General features: G+C 51.4%; 6 protein-coding genes across 6 annotated transcripts; 3 read left to right on the forward strand and 3 right to left on the reverse strand.

Moving 5' to 3' along the window:
- The first annotated feature begins 2,793 nt into the window (after nt 1–2,793).
- Nucleotides 2,794–5,211, forward strand: PV05_06378 (uncharacterized protein). Its single transcript, XM_013459109.1, has 6 exons — nt 2,794–3,152; nt 3,210–3,222; nt 3,288–3,325; nt 3,376–3,401; nt 3,455–4,228; nt 4,278–5,211. The coding sequence occupies exons 1-6, from the start codon at nt 3,082–3,084 to the stop codon at nt 4,997–4,999; spliced, it is 1,644 nt and encodes a 547-aa protein (XP_013314563.1). The 5' UTR covers nt 2,794–3,081; the 3' UTR covers nt 5,000–5,211.
- A 180-nt stretch (nt 5,212–5,391) lies between these two features.
- On the forward strand, nt 5,392–7,158 carry PV05_06379 (uncharacterized protein). The gene is made up of 2 exons (XM_013459110.1): nt 5,392–5,788; nt 6,060–7,158. The coding sequence occupies exons 1-2, from the start codon at nt 5,709–5,711 to the stop codon at nt 6,667–6,669; spliced, it is 690 nt and encodes a 229-aa protein (XP_013314564.1). The 5' UTR covers nt 5,392–5,708; the 3' UTR covers nt 6,670–7,158.
- A 67-nt stretch (nt 7,159–7,225) lies between these two features.
- PV05_06380 (uncharacterized protein) lies at nt 7,226–9,879 on the reverse strand. Its single transcript, XM_013459111.1, has one exon. The coding sequence runs from the start codon at nt 9,819–9,821 to the stop codon at nt 7,434–7,436; it is 2,388 nt and encodes a 795-aa protein (XP_013314565.1). The 5' UTR covers nt 9,822–9,879; the 3' UTR covers nt 7,226–7,433.
- A 200-nt stretch (nt 9,880–10,079) lies between these two features.
- On the reverse strand, nt 10,080–11,051 carry PV05_06381 (uncharacterized protein). Its single transcript, XM_013459112.1, has 2 exons — nt 10,654–11,051; nt 10,080–10,592 (listed from the first exon to the last, which is right to left on the reverse strand). The coding sequence occupies exons 1-2, from the start codon at nt 10,832–10,834 to the stop codon at nt 10,090–10,092; spliced, it is 684 nt and encodes a 227-aa protein (XP_013314566.1). The 5' UTR covers nt 10,835–11,051; the 3' UTR covers nt 10,080–10,089.
- A 509-nt stretch (nt 11,052–11,560) lies between these two features.
- On the forward strand, nt 11,561–13,403 carry PV05_06382 (uncharacterized protein). Its single transcript, XM_013459113.1, has 3 exons — nt 11,561–11,618; nt 11,901–13,286; nt 13,341–13,403. The coding sequence occupies exons 2-3, from the start codon at nt 12,026–12,028 to the stop codon at nt 13,370–13,372; spliced, it is 1,293 nt and encodes a 430-aa protein (XP_013314567.1). The 5' UTR covers nt 11,561–11,618; nt 11,901–12,025; the 3' UTR covers nt 13,373–13,403.
- A 248-nt stretch (nt 13,404–13,651) lies between these two features.
- PV05_06383 (uncharacterized protein) lies at nt 13,652–15,005 on the reverse strand (the record flags this gene model as incomplete). The annotated part of the gene is made up of 4 exons (XM_013459114.1): nt 13,652–14,221; nt 14,288–14,567; nt 14,613–14,692; nt 14,748–15,005. 4 exons carry the CDS (start codon nt 15,003–15,005, stop codon nt 13,652–13,654), a joined length of 1,188 nt encoding a protein of 395 aa, XP_013314568.1.
- Nucleotides 15,006–15,009: the final 4 nt, after the last annotated feature.

The raw sequence follows: 15,009 nt of genomic DNA on the forward strand, positions 1-15,009 counted from the left end.
GCGGACAAATCAAGGCTTGACCTGTTCCGGCCAGGTTTGACAGAGGGAGAGGGCAATCCAAACAAGGGGCAGGATTGCTCACGACAAGGTCCAAGGTACCAAACAACCAACGAGCCGCGCCACACTCTTGTTACTCCACGCTGCCAGCTGCTGCTCTGCACAAATCCACACGCAATCCTCCCTGAGGGGAAAGCCCACACAGCCCACCTCTTTTTTGACCCGGTCAAATTTCACTGGAGGTCTTCAATCACTTAGGACCACGCCGCCCGTTCGCCAGTCCTCTTAATTCGCCCCAGCATCCTTGATTGCGACACTCTACGGCGTCATCCATCGAACTTGTCTTGCATCGCTTATGGCACTACGGACAGGCTTTCCGCCTGATTGCAGCTCACTGCTATCTCGGGTGGTCTGCATATCAAATGCCCAATTCGTGGCTGGGGAGCATCGGGATACTGTGGCTATGCATAGTAACCGGAGTATCGACTCTTCCAGCCGTTGTCGTTCGTGATATACAGCATGCTTAAAAGTCAGTCACGGAGGATATACATGGACAAGTGCTCCGCTCGTCTACAGAGAAGAGGCCTTGATGATCATACGGCACGGTGGTCACACAAGCCGTGTTTCAAAGCGTGGATGTGCTGTGTTGCAGATTTTCAAAGCGTCTCGGACATCTAATGGGCTCGACGAGATGCAGCTTCCCATCCACTATGCATCTACGTTGGACGTCCACTTTTGCTACATTTAATCGGCGTCGAAGCATTGCGCTTTCGCAGATATTGAGCTTGTTGATAATTGCGCCGTATAAAGAGGATGTTGACACCATGAAAGGGCTACATACCATTGACCAATCCCTGCCAAACGAGAGGTCACAGAAACCCGCACCTCTTCATGCACAACGGCACTCGCATTGTCCGTAGGCCGACTACCTTGGAGGAATGAATTCTGCGGTTGGCCTGCCAGTATCTGTAAGCCGGCCAATCCAGGAATCTGGCAATGAAGGATCTCGTGGTGTCTGTTTGCACAGTCCGGCGCTTTACTACGCAGTACATTCTTACTGAGAGTACGGATATGCCACGCGATTTTTTCTGGAGCGATGGGGTGAGACTTCTTCCTGCTCGTCCGGAGCGATCCGGTACGATTGTTCGCAAATGCTGTTTAGCATCCTGCGTAGCATCATTCATTCTCAGACCGGATATGCTCAAGACCGTTGTTGAAAAATCGATAGTGTCCTTTACCGAGTTCTTCTTTTCTTCCATGATCCCACTGTGGCTAACGATCCGGAAAGCTCGCATCATCCATTTTATGGGCCTCTAATAACGGGTCGGACGCCATTGACGACGGTGGAGCGTGGGCTTTTATTCCACCTGCACAAAAGTCGTCACTGCCAATGACTTGATGACTAGCATCACAGCACGGAATCTACTTTTAGACTCATTTGCCATCGACTCGCACCTCGAATGCTCGATCACCACCACTAGCCAGGCAACGCGACTATACCTGCGATCTTGTCCCGGGACAGATGTGCTCTCCGTCAAAAACGTTTATGATCTGGCAATTGGCACATCAAAGCAGCAGAACAAGCTTTTCGTGGGAATCACATAGCTAGAAAAACGGCTCCGTGTGGCGAATGCTATTTTAAAGTTGACAACGCCGTCCTCTCGGTGTTCCAGTGGCCAGGGGCCGGGTACCAGCACATATTTGTTTGGTGGAATGCATTGGATGGACTGCCCCTAATAAGTCTCGGGGTGCATGGTAGCCCGGCCTGACGATTGCTGAATATCTGGAAAAAGGGGCCGCTTCCAATCGGTCCCAAACGTCAGCATCCACTAGAAAGTCCAATTTCGCTGACAAGCAAATGAGAAGGGAGCTGGTCCGCGCATCAGGATCGCCTCGTTCGCAAAGCTTTTCATGGTCCAGCAGGCCGAGACACCGAGACACATCTGGAGACAGCAAGACAGCTGTTCGGGAGATCATGCAACCATAATCTGGCATGGTGAGACATGCATAGATTTTCTCTCGACCATTTTCAATTTACTGTATTGAGGCTTGACAACCTCGTGGCAAAATGTGATATTGAAGCGCACGAGATTAAGAACCAACCCTACGTGGTACATGGAGGGTTGTCAAGCATGATTGTGGCATTTTGCAGATAGTTGGCAATTTCTAATCCTTACCCATGTGAAGCCAACAATGGTGGCTTGAACAGCAAACTGCGGTTGATGGCTTTGCTATAAGAACACGGAGTAGAGTAGGAATCGCTTTTCTTGTCCTGCCCCGTTCCACCTCACAGGTCCAAAGATTCTCTGGTTGCAGTATTGTGCTGCCCTCCCTTCTCGGAAGTACCTTGAAAGCTATAGTATGGAGATATGCAGACACATAAATGTGTGCGGTGCACATTGACCTATGAGCAGATTTCATGATACAATGGAGAAACCCATCTTATTGAAGAGGAGGATGAGGACGCGTGTCGCAGCTGCTTGGAACATCGGCAAAAACGGAGCATAACCAGAAACAAATCTGCGGCAAAGGGGACGACCAATGGTGAACCATGGGTAGGAGGCAGGAGGCTCTGTGGCACGAGCCATCTGTTATTAGGAAACAAGAAGGTAGGGTTACGTGGCGGGCAGAATAATGCGAGAGGAACGCAGGACTCGACGGCTGGGCCGGGCAACTTTGGTGGTTGAGGGGCAGGCGTGTCTGGACTGGCGATACTGGGGAGCGAGCCGCCTGCGCCCGCTCAATGCTGCCATTGTACGTAGTAAACTCAAGTTTGTATTGATCTTCACTCCAAATCTGGCAACCCTTCATCCCTGGATTAGTTTCACTTCTCCCATTCCTCGATAATTCACCACAACTTGTAGACTCGACAGAGGTTTTGTTTGCTGTGTATCAGCACCTCTTGTCTTAATCGCTCTTTCCCAGCTTCTATCTTATCGTCCTTCGTTGCTGCCCTTGTCTGGCAAGGGCAAAGTCCATTCAACCACCTTTCAAGTCAACAGACCCATCTCCCATATTCAACCACGTCTACGCGATTTTGGATCAAGACATCCTTCTTTTCGATATCTCGCCATCCTCATCACAATGAAAGGCTTCACCGCAACCGCTCTGGCAGGAGCTGCTCTATTTCTCACAGCAAACGCAGATGTAGACCCGTAAGTGGCTCCTCACCTGAAACAATGTTGCTGGTTCAGTGCTGACAATGTGAATAGTATTGTCATCAAAGTATGTGGCTCACGCCAATCTCCAGGTCCGAGAAGGTCTCCAATGCTGATTCACTTTGCTTACAGGGCTCTAAATTCTTCTATCAAACCAATGGAACTCAATTGTAAGTACAATGTTTGATGTAGACCATCGGACCTATCTGACATGGCGCAGTTTCATCAAAGGCATTGCATACCAACGTGCGTTCACCCGTACTCCCTTCTCCGGCGCCCTTACTGACAACTCCGCAAAGAGGACTACCTAGGCAACGGCACAACCACAGGCTCTTCAGGCGGTGACAGCAGCTACGTCGACCCACTTGCTGACGGCTCATCATGCTCGAGAGACGTTCCCTATCTTCAACAATTGCAGACCAACACCATTCGTGTCTATGCGATCGATCCGACTAAGAATCATGATCAATGCATGTCGCTGCTGGCCGATGCTGGCATCTACGTTATCGCCGACTTGTCTGCGCCAGGCGATTCCATCGTCCGGGACAGTCCTACGTGGAACGATGATCTCTACGCCCGCTATACTTCGGTGATTGATGCCATGGCAAACTATACAAACACAATGGGTTTCTTTGCAGGAAATGAGGTCTCGAACAATAACACCAACACCGATGCGAGTGCATTCGTCAAGGCCGCTGTCCGGGACATGAAAGCATACATCAAGACTAAAAACTACCGGACTATCGGTGTCGGCTACGCGACCAACGACGATGCGGACATCCGCGAAAACCTCGCCAACTATTTCGATTGTGGCGAGTCGACAGATGCGATCGATTTTTGGGGCTACAACATCTACTCCTGGTGTGGAGATTCTAGTTACACTGAGTCTGGCTACGACGTTCGCACAAAGGAGTTCTCAGACTACAACGTCCCAGTCTTCTTCGCCGAGTACGGATGCAACGAAGTGCAGCCGCGCAAGTTCACTGAAGTTCAAGCTCTCTATGGCCCAAAAATGTCCCCTGTGTGGTCGGGTGGTATTGTTTACATGTATTTCCAAGAAGCGAATGACTACGGTAAGGAAAGCACCATTTTATGCAAAAACCTCAGCTGATTGTCCATCAGGTCTAGTGAGCGTATCTGGTGACTCTGTGAGCACCTTGGATGACTTCAACTACTTGTCTTCGCAACTCGCTTCGATCAACCCAACCGGAGTGAATTCCAACAGCTACACCCCCACCAATACTGCCGCCCAAGCTTGCCCGACTGTAGGCAGTGATTGGCAAGCATCGTCGAACCTTCCTCCCACTCCGAACCAGGAACTTTGCGAGTGCATGTTCAATGCTCTCACTTGCGTTCCCGACAACGTCTCTACAGACAAGGTTGGTGACCTATTCGGCGTAGTCTGCGGTCTGGGTCAGGACACTTGTGCAGGCATCGAGGCCAACGGGACCACTGGAGACTATGGCGCATATGGCATGTGCAATCCCACCCAACAGCTTGGCTGGGCTCTCAACAGCTACTACGAACAACAAGTCGCCGCTGGCAACGGCGCATCCGCTTGTGATTTCTCTGGCTCGGCCAAGACACAGGCTCCAAGCAGCCCGACTGGTACTTGCGCGACTTTGATCAGCCAAGCCGGTAGTGCCGGTACGGGCACCGTCACCTCGCAGCCAAGCGGCACTGGCAGTTCCGGATCCGGTTCCGGTAGCAGTGGCGGTAGCAGTTCAAGCAGCTCCAGTGCAGGTGTTCCGGGCTTTTCTGCTCCAGCGCATATCGGCGTGTTGCAAGTTGCATTCTACCTCGCCATCGCATTTGTTTCAGGTGCGGGAATGATCTTGTTGTGAGCAAAGTCAGTTTATTGTGCATCATCACTGGATCGTCTGGATCGGATCATGTCCATATGGGTTTTGCACAGTCTCTTCAGTTTAGAGCTTCGGAGCAGCTCCGTTATTCGAGCATTTAATCTCGAGCATTGGGAGCAAGGTATGAATCGGAATTGATTGGCTTAGTCCGTAGTCAAAAACAATCAAAAACAAGTTCTTCATTAGTAAAGACACTTCGAGCATGGCTACTTACAGGTAGGTATGTTCGTGATCCGGCTCACCTATTCGTTATTAGGTGGATCTGATATGTGGCAGCCTCGCAGCCTCGCAGCCTTGTGACTTCGGATGATCCCCGGCAGATATATTCCTCCTGTGAAGGAGATCTGGTGGTGTGTTACAAATAAGACAACCATCATCATCACGCAGACCTGTGATCTGTTGCAATATGTCAAGTCTTGCTGCCTCTAGGTCCGAGTAACCAGTCAGTGGGGACACGTCCTGCGCAGCCTACTTCACTAGGCATCAGTCTCTGCTGTGCTGCCTGCTTGGTGAAGGTCGATAAAATATCTGCCTCTTCTGTGGACCATCCAGGTGCCATCGACCCCCAGGGGGCCTACAACAACCATCGTACCAGACATTCAGGCACGATTTGTCCATTGCTGCTCAACCTGGCCTTTGCCGAGAAGGCTATTCATCCATCATTCCGCACGACTCAACTGTGGAAGAAGACATGGCATCGACATACAGCGTTCGGGAACTCTACGGAGGTGCAATAGCAGTTGAACTGCCTACGGAATTAATTGATTCAAGGTATGTCCTTTTCCAGACCTTTGATTGTTGTGATGAAGTCGTGAGGCACACATCGAAGACATGGCCAGACTTCGTCCAGTGGCATGATATCTTCCAACTGTTGCAACTGAGAGATGTAATGCCCATGGGGGTCGAGAGGACCGACTGCATTCAGGTTGGAGAGCACGCTACTTCCAGTATATCAGCGAGCGTGTCTCCTCTCGAACAGTCATGCGGCCTGACTTCTTCCGTTGCCCATCTGCATGTACTGACGCCAATTCAAATCATGTAGTGACATCCGCCAGATCCCTGACCACCAAGAAGTCTTCCTATCCCCCACGACACTCACATCCATCATTTTCGAGTTGAACGACTACGTCCAACCTCTGCCATCGACTCAACAACCACAACCACAACCGAACGGCGCTTCCTCTCAAGCCGACGTCGACGCCGAAGCTGCCAAGTACCACTTCACGGACGTGATATCTCCACCGGACAGTCTCGCGTCACCCCTGCCGCCGTCGGAGCGAACCGCCATGCATCATGCAAGTCTTTCCGGATTCCCCACACTCATCCTTGCTGGAACAATCCACAGCGTCGATACCCGATCGCGACCGTCGGCGCGTGGGTCTGCTCAGAGCCCAAGCCTGGGCCAGGGGCTGGCGACGTCATCATCGTCGAGTTCGAGATCCTTGCAGAACATAGTGTACCAACTCCAGCTCTTGATCCGGATGAAGAACTATGCGACGGACCTGTGCGTGCGGGTGAACGTGCCGATGAAGGAGATTGCGCAGGATGAAGGGGAAGTGGCGGCAGAAGTGACCCATGCAAAGGAATTGCTTGGACGGGTGGTTGCAAGTCTGGACGTAAGAGACTTTGGACTGTTTGGGGCGGCGGCATGAAGGAACAGGTCGAATAAAGGGAGGGGACAAGGGCGCGAAAGGGTCGGAAAGCTTGTGTAGGGGGGTGCAAAAGAGGAGGCGGTCTGTTGTGGATTGGCTTGAGGTGGGGCCAACATATAGATGGGAAGAGAAGGTGTACTGCAATAGCTTCGAGGTCAGAATAGGATGATGGGCTACCGTCGGGAGGAGAAGACGTGGTCTTCGCATTGGGCACATTCGCCGAGGGGATGGGGACGTGGAAAAGCTGGGATCCATGACTGCACTGGAAGTCAATCAGGTCAGGCATGAGCGATACTGCGAGACAACCGGGAAATCCGAAGAACTCAGGATGATTCAGCCGACGATGACCGGCAGCGGACGTCCAGTTCACAGTCTCACGTTGTTACATAGGTACATAGACGCAATGAACAATCCAGCCGGCATAGGGCGCATGGATCAGAGAACGGGGAGACACTAGAAGTCGGCTCCTGTTTGCAGACTCGGACACCCACAGTCGTGGTACTGTAATCAACTAAGCGCCGAAGATCAGCAAAGACGGAGGTTGTGAAAGGTCGAACAATGCGAGCATGATCATTTGTTCTCGATATCCAACCCAACCTGTAATAAGCAGCAGTCATCCTGATTGTGACATAGAATGCACTCTTTTCCCAACGCCAATTTTCCTGACCTAGTATACAATGCATGGTCTGTTCCCAATTCTCGATTACATGCAAGTTGCTCTCTCTCCGTTTTCATATGTTGTACACGGTGGCTGTGAATCACCTTCAATCGCTTAACTCAACAACCTCAATCAATTTTCCCAACGTGCTAGTACTGTCACTCCCAGCACTCGAACTCGAGCCAACACTCTCAGCACTGTCTTCTCTCTTCACGGGGCTCCGCGAGGGTTTCTTTGGACTGCTTCGAGGCTTTGGCCTGACCTGGACCAGTCGCCCTTTGCATTTCCCACAGCGATGTTTCTCCGGGTCAATACTTTTGCTATGCCGTCCGTACTCTGCACCGCAGCCTTCGTCTTCTTCGATGTTCAGGAAAGCCATAGCTGATGTCTTTTCCCGGCCAACACAGACCCACAAGTATTTGTGATTGATCACGTAGCTGTGCTTCGTCGTGACCTCGACTCGGCGCCACATGTCGACGTTGCTCTTGCGCAGGTGAGAAGTCACTCTCCCCGCCCACTGTTTGAACGATGCACCATGAGGTTGGTCCCGCACGTTGCTGATCATGAAATTCGTCAAGTGACAGAACTCATGGGCAACTGTGTTGACGAGCCGATCCTCACAGTCCACGATCTTCTCGGCAAGTTCGATGCTGGCAGAGTGTTCAACCTTGACTCCTGGACCGCTCACTTCTCCTCCCTTGACGGGTGACCCGGACAATTTCGTCACTGTTCTCTTCCAATTTGCTCGACCGGCTGTTGATCGAAGAGTTTTCGACCATATGATTCGCACACCTCCCGTACTGCACGCCAGTCTTTCAAGTTGTGAGTCAGCCACATTGACATCGAGCTCTCGCATTAAGTCGATGGCAAATTGCTTTTTGCGACTGTCAAAGTCCTTCTTCCGTGCTAGAGCGAGACGCTTTTCCTCGGCCAGACGCCTCTTTTCTTCCTTCTCCGGACTCTTCATTGGAGATTGGCTTTGCGCTCGTGACTTGCGAGGAGAAATGGAGGGACTGGGAAGTGAGTCTGAGCTTTCCATGTCCTGATCTTCATCTTGTTCGGAGTCCGACCAGATTTGGAACCTAGCGAGACCTTTCTTTCTCGGAGACGTCGCCGGTGCTTTTTTGGGTGAGTATTCGTCGTTCCACTCATTGATCACGTTATGATCCCAGAACGCGTCCATGCTTTGCCGGTGAGGTGAGCGGGGAACGTAATGTGGCTTTGATGGCGACAGTAGCTTTGACGGGGACTTCAGTTTAGATGGTGATTGAGGTGGAGGAGTTGCAGGCGGCGTTTTGAACCCATCTTCAGCCGCCCCAGTGGACGTGTACTGACCTTCATCATTGCCTGGCATGCTGGATTCTGAAGCAGGCACCATGCTTTTTGAAGGGACGATGAGGCCAGGTTTGGTCGTCGGAAGAGCCAGTTTAACCGGGGCTTCGAAGGCATCGAGTGGTTTGACGAGGTCCGAGGATGTCTTGACGTGTGGAATTCGACCTGAATTAACAGTGTGCCCCATGTTTAGGTCAGGTCTGGGTAAAGCGACAGGTGAGGCAGTCAAGTCGATCACTTCGATTTCGCCATCTTTCGCTTCATCTGCGCCTTCGTCCAGCCGCATACTCTGTAGAGAATCAATAAGCCCACGTGCCGGTTTGTTTTCCTCGTCCCCGGAGTCGACGCGCTTTTGCTTTCGTGAGCCTTGTTGAAGCCTTCTGCGAGGTGCTGTTTGAGGCATGCGTCTTGCTGGTATCCTCCGGTCATCCACGTCTGACTCTGAGGCTGAACTGTCATGATAACTCAGTTCTGCATCATCATCGACAATAAATCCGCTCAGATCAGTGTCTTCATCTTCGTTTTCCTCATCCATGGAGCTCTCATCGTCGTCATTGCATCGTGCTTCGCCCAACACGAATCTGCTGGCATAATTGGACTCTTGTTTCTTCTTTTGAGGATACTGATAATTCGCCTGCCTGGCTGCCTCTGTCATGAGAGACATAATTGATTTTGAGCCCTTGTGCTGATTATGAGAAATGCCCATATTGGCCCCTAGTCTTGAGACCGTCGTCTTGGGATCATGTTCCTCCATTGCCATGACCTTTAACGGCAAAAGTAATGAATTTTCAACATGCGTCAACTTGAGGCTACGCTGAGGGCTGGCAGTGGATCGGCGGTTGCTTGACGTGGTGAGTGTCTCGGTCGTGGACGAGCCTCGAGGTAGGGAAGGGATGGCATTTGTAATGGAATGAGCTTTGGAGGGTCTAATTCCATTCCTTGGTGATTGACTTTTGACTGATGGTCTGGCCGGTATGGGCTTTACGGGACTGGGAACTCCTCTTTGTTTCTTCTGCGGTGAGCATGGCCCAACCTTTGCAGGCGCAGTCTTCTTTCGTGGTGATCTTCGAACCGAGCCATTCGTGCTTGTGGCCATTAAGGGTCTGGGTGCGATAATAGACCCGAGACTGGGAAGATCGTCTTCAGAAGAATAGGGTGACATCCTTGAGTGCCTTCTGTCGGAGTTGGTTCGTCGTTCATGTATTGGAATGCGATTGTCTTCGGCGTCCGCAGCACTCGACCAAAATATCCGACGTCAGGTTGGAGGCATTTGTTTACATTTCCCTTTGCTACAGCAACCACTTGAGCAACCAAGAGAGGTCACGTGTGCGCTATCCTCCGAGCCTCCAGTTTCGTTGAATATCGACATTCCGAAATGGTATATATGTGATTACACCTGTACTTTCGGATAAAATTGATACCCTCGTCTGTCATTTAGCCGCTTCAATGGCACATACCACATACTCTCCTCCAAAAGCATTCACAGTATCGCCTACTTTGGAGCTTTTCTCCCAGGCGGAATCCAGGCAATCCGCGATTTTTGAAAGACTGCCAATATTCTTCTGATCTCCTGCCTCGTACAGGGTCCGCCAGCTGGCTGTCCCCTGGTCCCAAGTTTCCCTTCGTGCACAAAAGCCTTTCATGCCAACGGGCCCTTCCTGACCGCCTTTCAAAGCTAAGAAATCTCCTCCGACTCGTCCTAGAAAGGTCTTTCCATCCACACTACGAAGGATCCAGGCATAACCAAAGGTCTCTGGAGAAGACACCGGCAATATCCGCCAAACCTCTTCGTACGGTGTCACAGTGTTGGTTTCAGGGTTGAGCATGCTTCCCGTCTCGACGCTGTCTGTCGGCACTGACGTAGGTGTGAAGCTGCCTACATCGGGCTCCGTGTAACCATTAGAATCGATCCAATGTGTCCATTTGTAGGTCACTGGTGTGATGTCAGCTCGATGCCCAACGCCCCTCCGCACTGATGGCAGCACATGACTTACATGGTTCTTGAGACAAGACCAATCTTTCCCCGGCCATTCCCCAGTCGATAGACCCATCCGCCTTAGTGATTCTCAGGTCAACATACCAGCCACCCACGCTTATCACAAGAGTATCCGTGGGCTCGGATGGTTCCCCTGGCACCCAGCGTATGCTCAGACGAGTAGACAGTCTCCCGGACATAGCGCGGATGGTGAATGCTTCAATTCTGGCCGAGGTCAAAATGTCTAGATGATTGTCCGCAAGTCCAGTCGGGAATAATCTTGAGTATCGACCAGCCAAGCATACAAAATTCGGAAGCTCTTTCTGTGTGTTGACGTCTCTGCTCTCGAGGCAGTTCGTAGCTTTTTGTCTTGCAGAACTGTACGGCCATAAAGACACAAGGGTCGGCCGATGGTGGGTCGCCAGCGTCGCCTTCACGAATAAACATCAGCAAATTTGGCTACTGTCTCGCTGACAACAGCCATACGAGCCATACTACGCCCATGTCCGACGTTGAACGCGTCGCTTGATCATTCCCTTTATGGTTTGGCCTCAGATGTCAAGTTCTAGCCAAGAGACGTTTTACAATCACCTGTTTCGCTCAAGCAATATACTTTTCATCAGCAAGTCCGTGATGCCCTTCCAGAAACTCCTCTGTCATCCTATGCCTTTCCAGCGTAAGCAGTGGCGAGCTTCATGATGGCGGCGAGGCGCACAGCAGCCTCCTTGCACGCGCCCTTTCCGTCACGAGTATGACATGCCTGAATGATGGCCGTCGCATCGCGATCATGGGGTGGCTGCGTTCGTTGTAGGAAGCGACGACAAAAGTGTAGTGAGCAGAAGCCCCAGTGTGCTCGGTGTGCGAAGGTTGGAGAGACATGCAGTTATGTGGTGCCGTTGAGATTCGGAGGTCGTCCTTTTTCTCAGTCTCGATTTGGCTCTTGTCTGTCGAAGACAGGCTCAGCGAGAGGAGCTCAGAAAATAGGTATGTTAACAAGAACTCCGTCAGAGGTCTATCACAGGGGAATTGGCATTGTCTGAAATGGAGAATTCCTCGTTCAAACCCAACTAGCCGGACAAAATCTGGAATCGATTTCTACCCAGAACCCATGTTGGAGCTCTTCTACTTGTACGAATACCTTCTCTAATCATCAGGTCGGTATCAAACGTGGATTTGCAGGATTGATGTTGATAAGTCGCCGTCAGACAATGCCACCTGACCTGTTACTTGGCTGTCCATCCCACCCAATACTGACTATGGTGGTAGCTACCTCCGATGGAGGTTTCGTCTACTCTTCGGCGCCCTCCAAAGTGATCGCACAAGAGCCTTCGCCAATCCCACAACACGAGCCGGCACTCGAAGTATCACTCTTTCAGCAGAATACTCCGTTGATGGTCCCGGCCCCAACTCAGAACCGGCCCCTGTACGAAATTTCGATTCCAGGCCACGTCGATGTCTTGTCCTTCATTCCCTCGAGCAACCGAATCCTCCTCCAATACTTCACGTGCAATGCCTCCAAGGCGCTAGCCTCTCACTCCTTGGTACATCAAGAGGTATGCGAATTGATACTGCCCATGGCTCTTGAAAACCAGGCACTCCTGTATGCAACTCTGGCGTTGGCGGCTATCCATCGGACTTCCTTAACGTCGACTATCGACAATGCTTTTGATGACAATGCAAGGGAGCTAGTCACTAGACTCACTGCCACGAGTATCTCATCCTTGCGCAAGGAACTCCAAGAACTTGATTCGAGCTCGTTGGGACCGAAGCTGGCCACTATCCGGACGCTGTTCCTGTGTGAAGCTATATCAGGCTCGCCAACTCTCAGGGCTTGGAGATCACACTTTCTCGGAGCAAAAGCCCTCCTCTCATCCTTTGACCGGCAAACCGGATCACCCAGCTTCCATGAAGACTCTTCACTTCGATTCTTGCGACGATGGTATAACATCACCGAGGCGCTTGTTGCACTCACGCCCGAAGGATTACCAGGAGGTCAGATCGAGTTCTTTGGGCCCCCGTCCCTTTCACCGAATCTCAGGAGCGACGAAATATGTATTGATGCATACACTGGTTGCGCAGAGGACCTCTCCATCGCCTTCCGAGAGATTGGAGCCGTGGCCTGGGAAAGGCGCCGTGCAAGTGAAGATCCTAATCGATTTCCGAGGCTCTCTGAGGAAGATTTCCACCGTGAAGCTGATCACCTTGAGCTGTCAGTCAGAAAGATGATTGAGCGAGATAGGACACGCACAAATACCATCAACATAGCCGGAGCCCCCACCATGTCGGTCCAAGAATTCAGGGAATTTCTTCTTTGTAACGAAGCCTACCAGCAAACTGCACTTATTCATGTCCATCGACGAATCCGGCGGCTGCCTTCCAACTCTACAACCGTCCAGGAATGCGTTGGCAGGATTATTGAATGTGTCAGCAGTATTCGGCCTGCTGCTACTTTGTCGCCGCTCACGTTACTTACTACACCTCTATTCATTGCTGGGTGTGAAGCGCAAGGCCCCGAACGTTCTAAAATTTCGTGGCTGTTGAGAGGCATGTACAGCCATCTACGCCTCCCGAACATGAAGCGCGCTCTGGAAGTGCTTGGAACCTTCTGGCATGAATCGGAAGATAGCGAAATCGATTGGGAGAGCTTTTCACGTACGGAATCTCCCCAGTCTACATGGGTATTTCCAGACACTGATGATGACATAGGTCAACGTGGCTGGGACTTTCTGCCATATTAGTCGCACCACGTCATGCGTACAGGCAACGGAGGGTTAAGGTAAAGACAGCTTCCAGATGGCCCGACCTGCCGTGGCATTCATGATTCGAGTCGCTTCCCCCGGGCTCTACATTTTCCGCAGAGTAACGTCTTTGGCCCTGGAGTCGCTGGGCAGCTCATCTGAAGCCAGCACTATTGGCTTCACCCAACTGGGTCCCAATATTGCAACCCAGTGGCACGCCCAGACCGATCACCGGCTCCAACCCCTGAGTTGTCCTCCTTTCACCTGTCAAGCCTTGCGTCAATAGATGTAGCGGAAAGCCCTTTTCTCTCTATCGGTGATATCCAGTGTGTCGTCATCGTCCACACGATGATCAATGTGTCCATACTTCTTGTCCTTTTTATGGTTCTCCAAACGACACACGATCTCATAAGCGATCAGACTTGCCATTGCTATCGCGGAGCCGGCAACGATGGCATTGTAGCCGGTTGGATAGCTGGGCGCCTCCGACGAACGGAAGAACTGTGGTGCAAGTATATCACCAACGCAGTAGGCCACCATCAAGATGCCGTTGAGCGTCACCGTCTTGGTATGGCCAGATGTGTTCGCCATGGCGAGGGAAAAGACTAAATGCCAGAATGCACAAACCTTGTTCTCGACGCCGGTCTTGTTGTCTCTCATCCTGTGCAAGAAGATATACCTTTCTTTGTCCGATAGAAACTTGGCTGAGACCGGGTTGTCGGGCATGGTGAAGAAGACCAGTATACCCCACAGGAAAGTGAAGCCACCAAGCGCGATGAAGAGGAGCTTCCATGAAGCAATGGCCGTGTTTGCGTTCCCAATACCGTATGAGATGAGCCCTGTAAACAACTAGAACAGACGACAGCCAGGACTCTTTGTTTCATAATGTCGAAGGGGATAACATCAACGACATACCGAAGCTGTCTGGGAATACCAGATAGCCATACGCATCGGCTGTTCCTTCTTTTTCCACCACATGGAACTGATGACGAGCATCGAGGGGACGATAAAAGCCTCCATCATGCCCATAAGAAAGCGGACCGCCAGGAGGGAGGATGCATTGTTGCACACAGCCAGTAAGGTACAAAGTGTAGCAAATAGGCAGGTAACGACGCGTAGCAGTTTGCCAACCGGTAGCTTGAGGATCATATACTCAGCAGGGAACTCTCCGACGAGGAACCCGACGTAGACCCGGCTGCAAATGGGTCAGCTAAGACATAGAACATGACGAGCTGTCCACCTACCCCAGCTATACTCCTGGCCCTTCAGACCGAGGTCCTTGGTCATTCCGTACAGGGCAGCGTTACTCAAAAGATTTTTCTGGAGTCTCGATCAGCAAAGGAGGATCGGACTTGGAATCCAGAAGTCCACTCACATCCAATGCAGCGACAGTCTGCGTGACCAACATGAGTGGAAGAAGCCTCCAGTCTATGTAGCGGAGGACACGCTTTTCCTCTTCTCTTGTATACACACCATGTTCCTCGCCATGAATAGCCAGGAACTCGCCGGCCACGTCGAGCTCCTTCTTGTCGACGGAAATGGCCAAGGTGTGACTTTCGAGGATAGAAGGCTCCTGCACCTTCTGCGATGTCTCTTTGGCATCGTGGACCTTGTTTTCTTCAACAGAATCCATATCA

Source organism: Exophiala xenobiotica (genome assembly GCF_000835505.1).
Source record: "Exophiala xenobiotica strain CBS 118157 unplaced genomic scaffold supercont1.4, whole genome shotgun sequence".
Taxonomy (NCBI): domain Eukaryota; kingdom Fungi; phylum Ascomycota; class Eurotiomycetes; order Chaetothyriales; family Herpotrichiellaceae; genus Exophiala; species Exophiala xenobiotica.

What these genes read in the sequence shown, in the direction of transcription:
- PV05_06378 (XM_013459109.1), top strand. Translation starts at nt 3,082, where the DNA reads ATGAAAGGCTTCACCGCAACCGCTCTGGCAGGAGCTGCTCTATTTCTC. An exon ending in CAAACCAATGGAACTCAATT is followed by an intron (nt 3,326 to 3,375) that starts GTAAGTACAATG and finishes GACATGGCGCAG; the next exon opens with TTTCATCAAAGGCATTGCAT. An exon ending in CAAAGGCATTGCATACCAAC is followed by an intron (nt 3,402 to 3,454) that starts GTGCGTTCACCC and finishes AACTCCGCAAAG; the next exon opens with AGGACTACCTAGGCAACGGC.
- PV05_06379 (XM_013459110.1), top strand. Translation starts at nt 5,709, where the DNA reads ATGGCATCGACATACAGCGTTCGGGAACTCTACGGAGGTGCAATAGCA. An exon ending in ACGGAATTAATTGATTCAAG is followed by an intron (nt 5,789 to 6,059) that starts GTATGTCCTTTT and finishes CAAATCATGTAG; the next exon opens with TGACATCCGCCAGATCCCTG.
- PV05_06380 (XM_013459111.1), bottom strand. Translation starts at nt 9,821, where the DNA reads ATGTCACCCTATTCTTCTGAAGACGATCTTCCCAGTCTCGGGTCTATT.
- PV05_06381 (XM_013459112.1), bottom strand. Translation starts at nt 10,834, where the DNA reads ATGTCCGGGAGACTGTCTACTCGTCTGAGCATACGCTGGGTGCCAGGG. An exon ending in GGTCTTGTCTCAAGAACCAT is followed by an intron (nt 10,593 to 10,653) that starts GTAAGTCATGTG and finishes ACATCACACCAG; the next exon opens with TGACCTACAAATGGACACAT.
- PV05_06382 (XM_013459113.1), top strand. Translation starts at nt 12,026, where the DNA reads ATGGTCCCGGCCCCAACTCAGAACCGGCCCCTGTACGAAATTTCGATT. An exon ending in CGATTGGGAGAGCTTTTCAC is followed by an intron (nt 13,287 to 13,340) that starts GTACGGAATCTC and finishes ATGATGACATAG; the next exon opens with GTCAACGTGGCTGGGACTTT.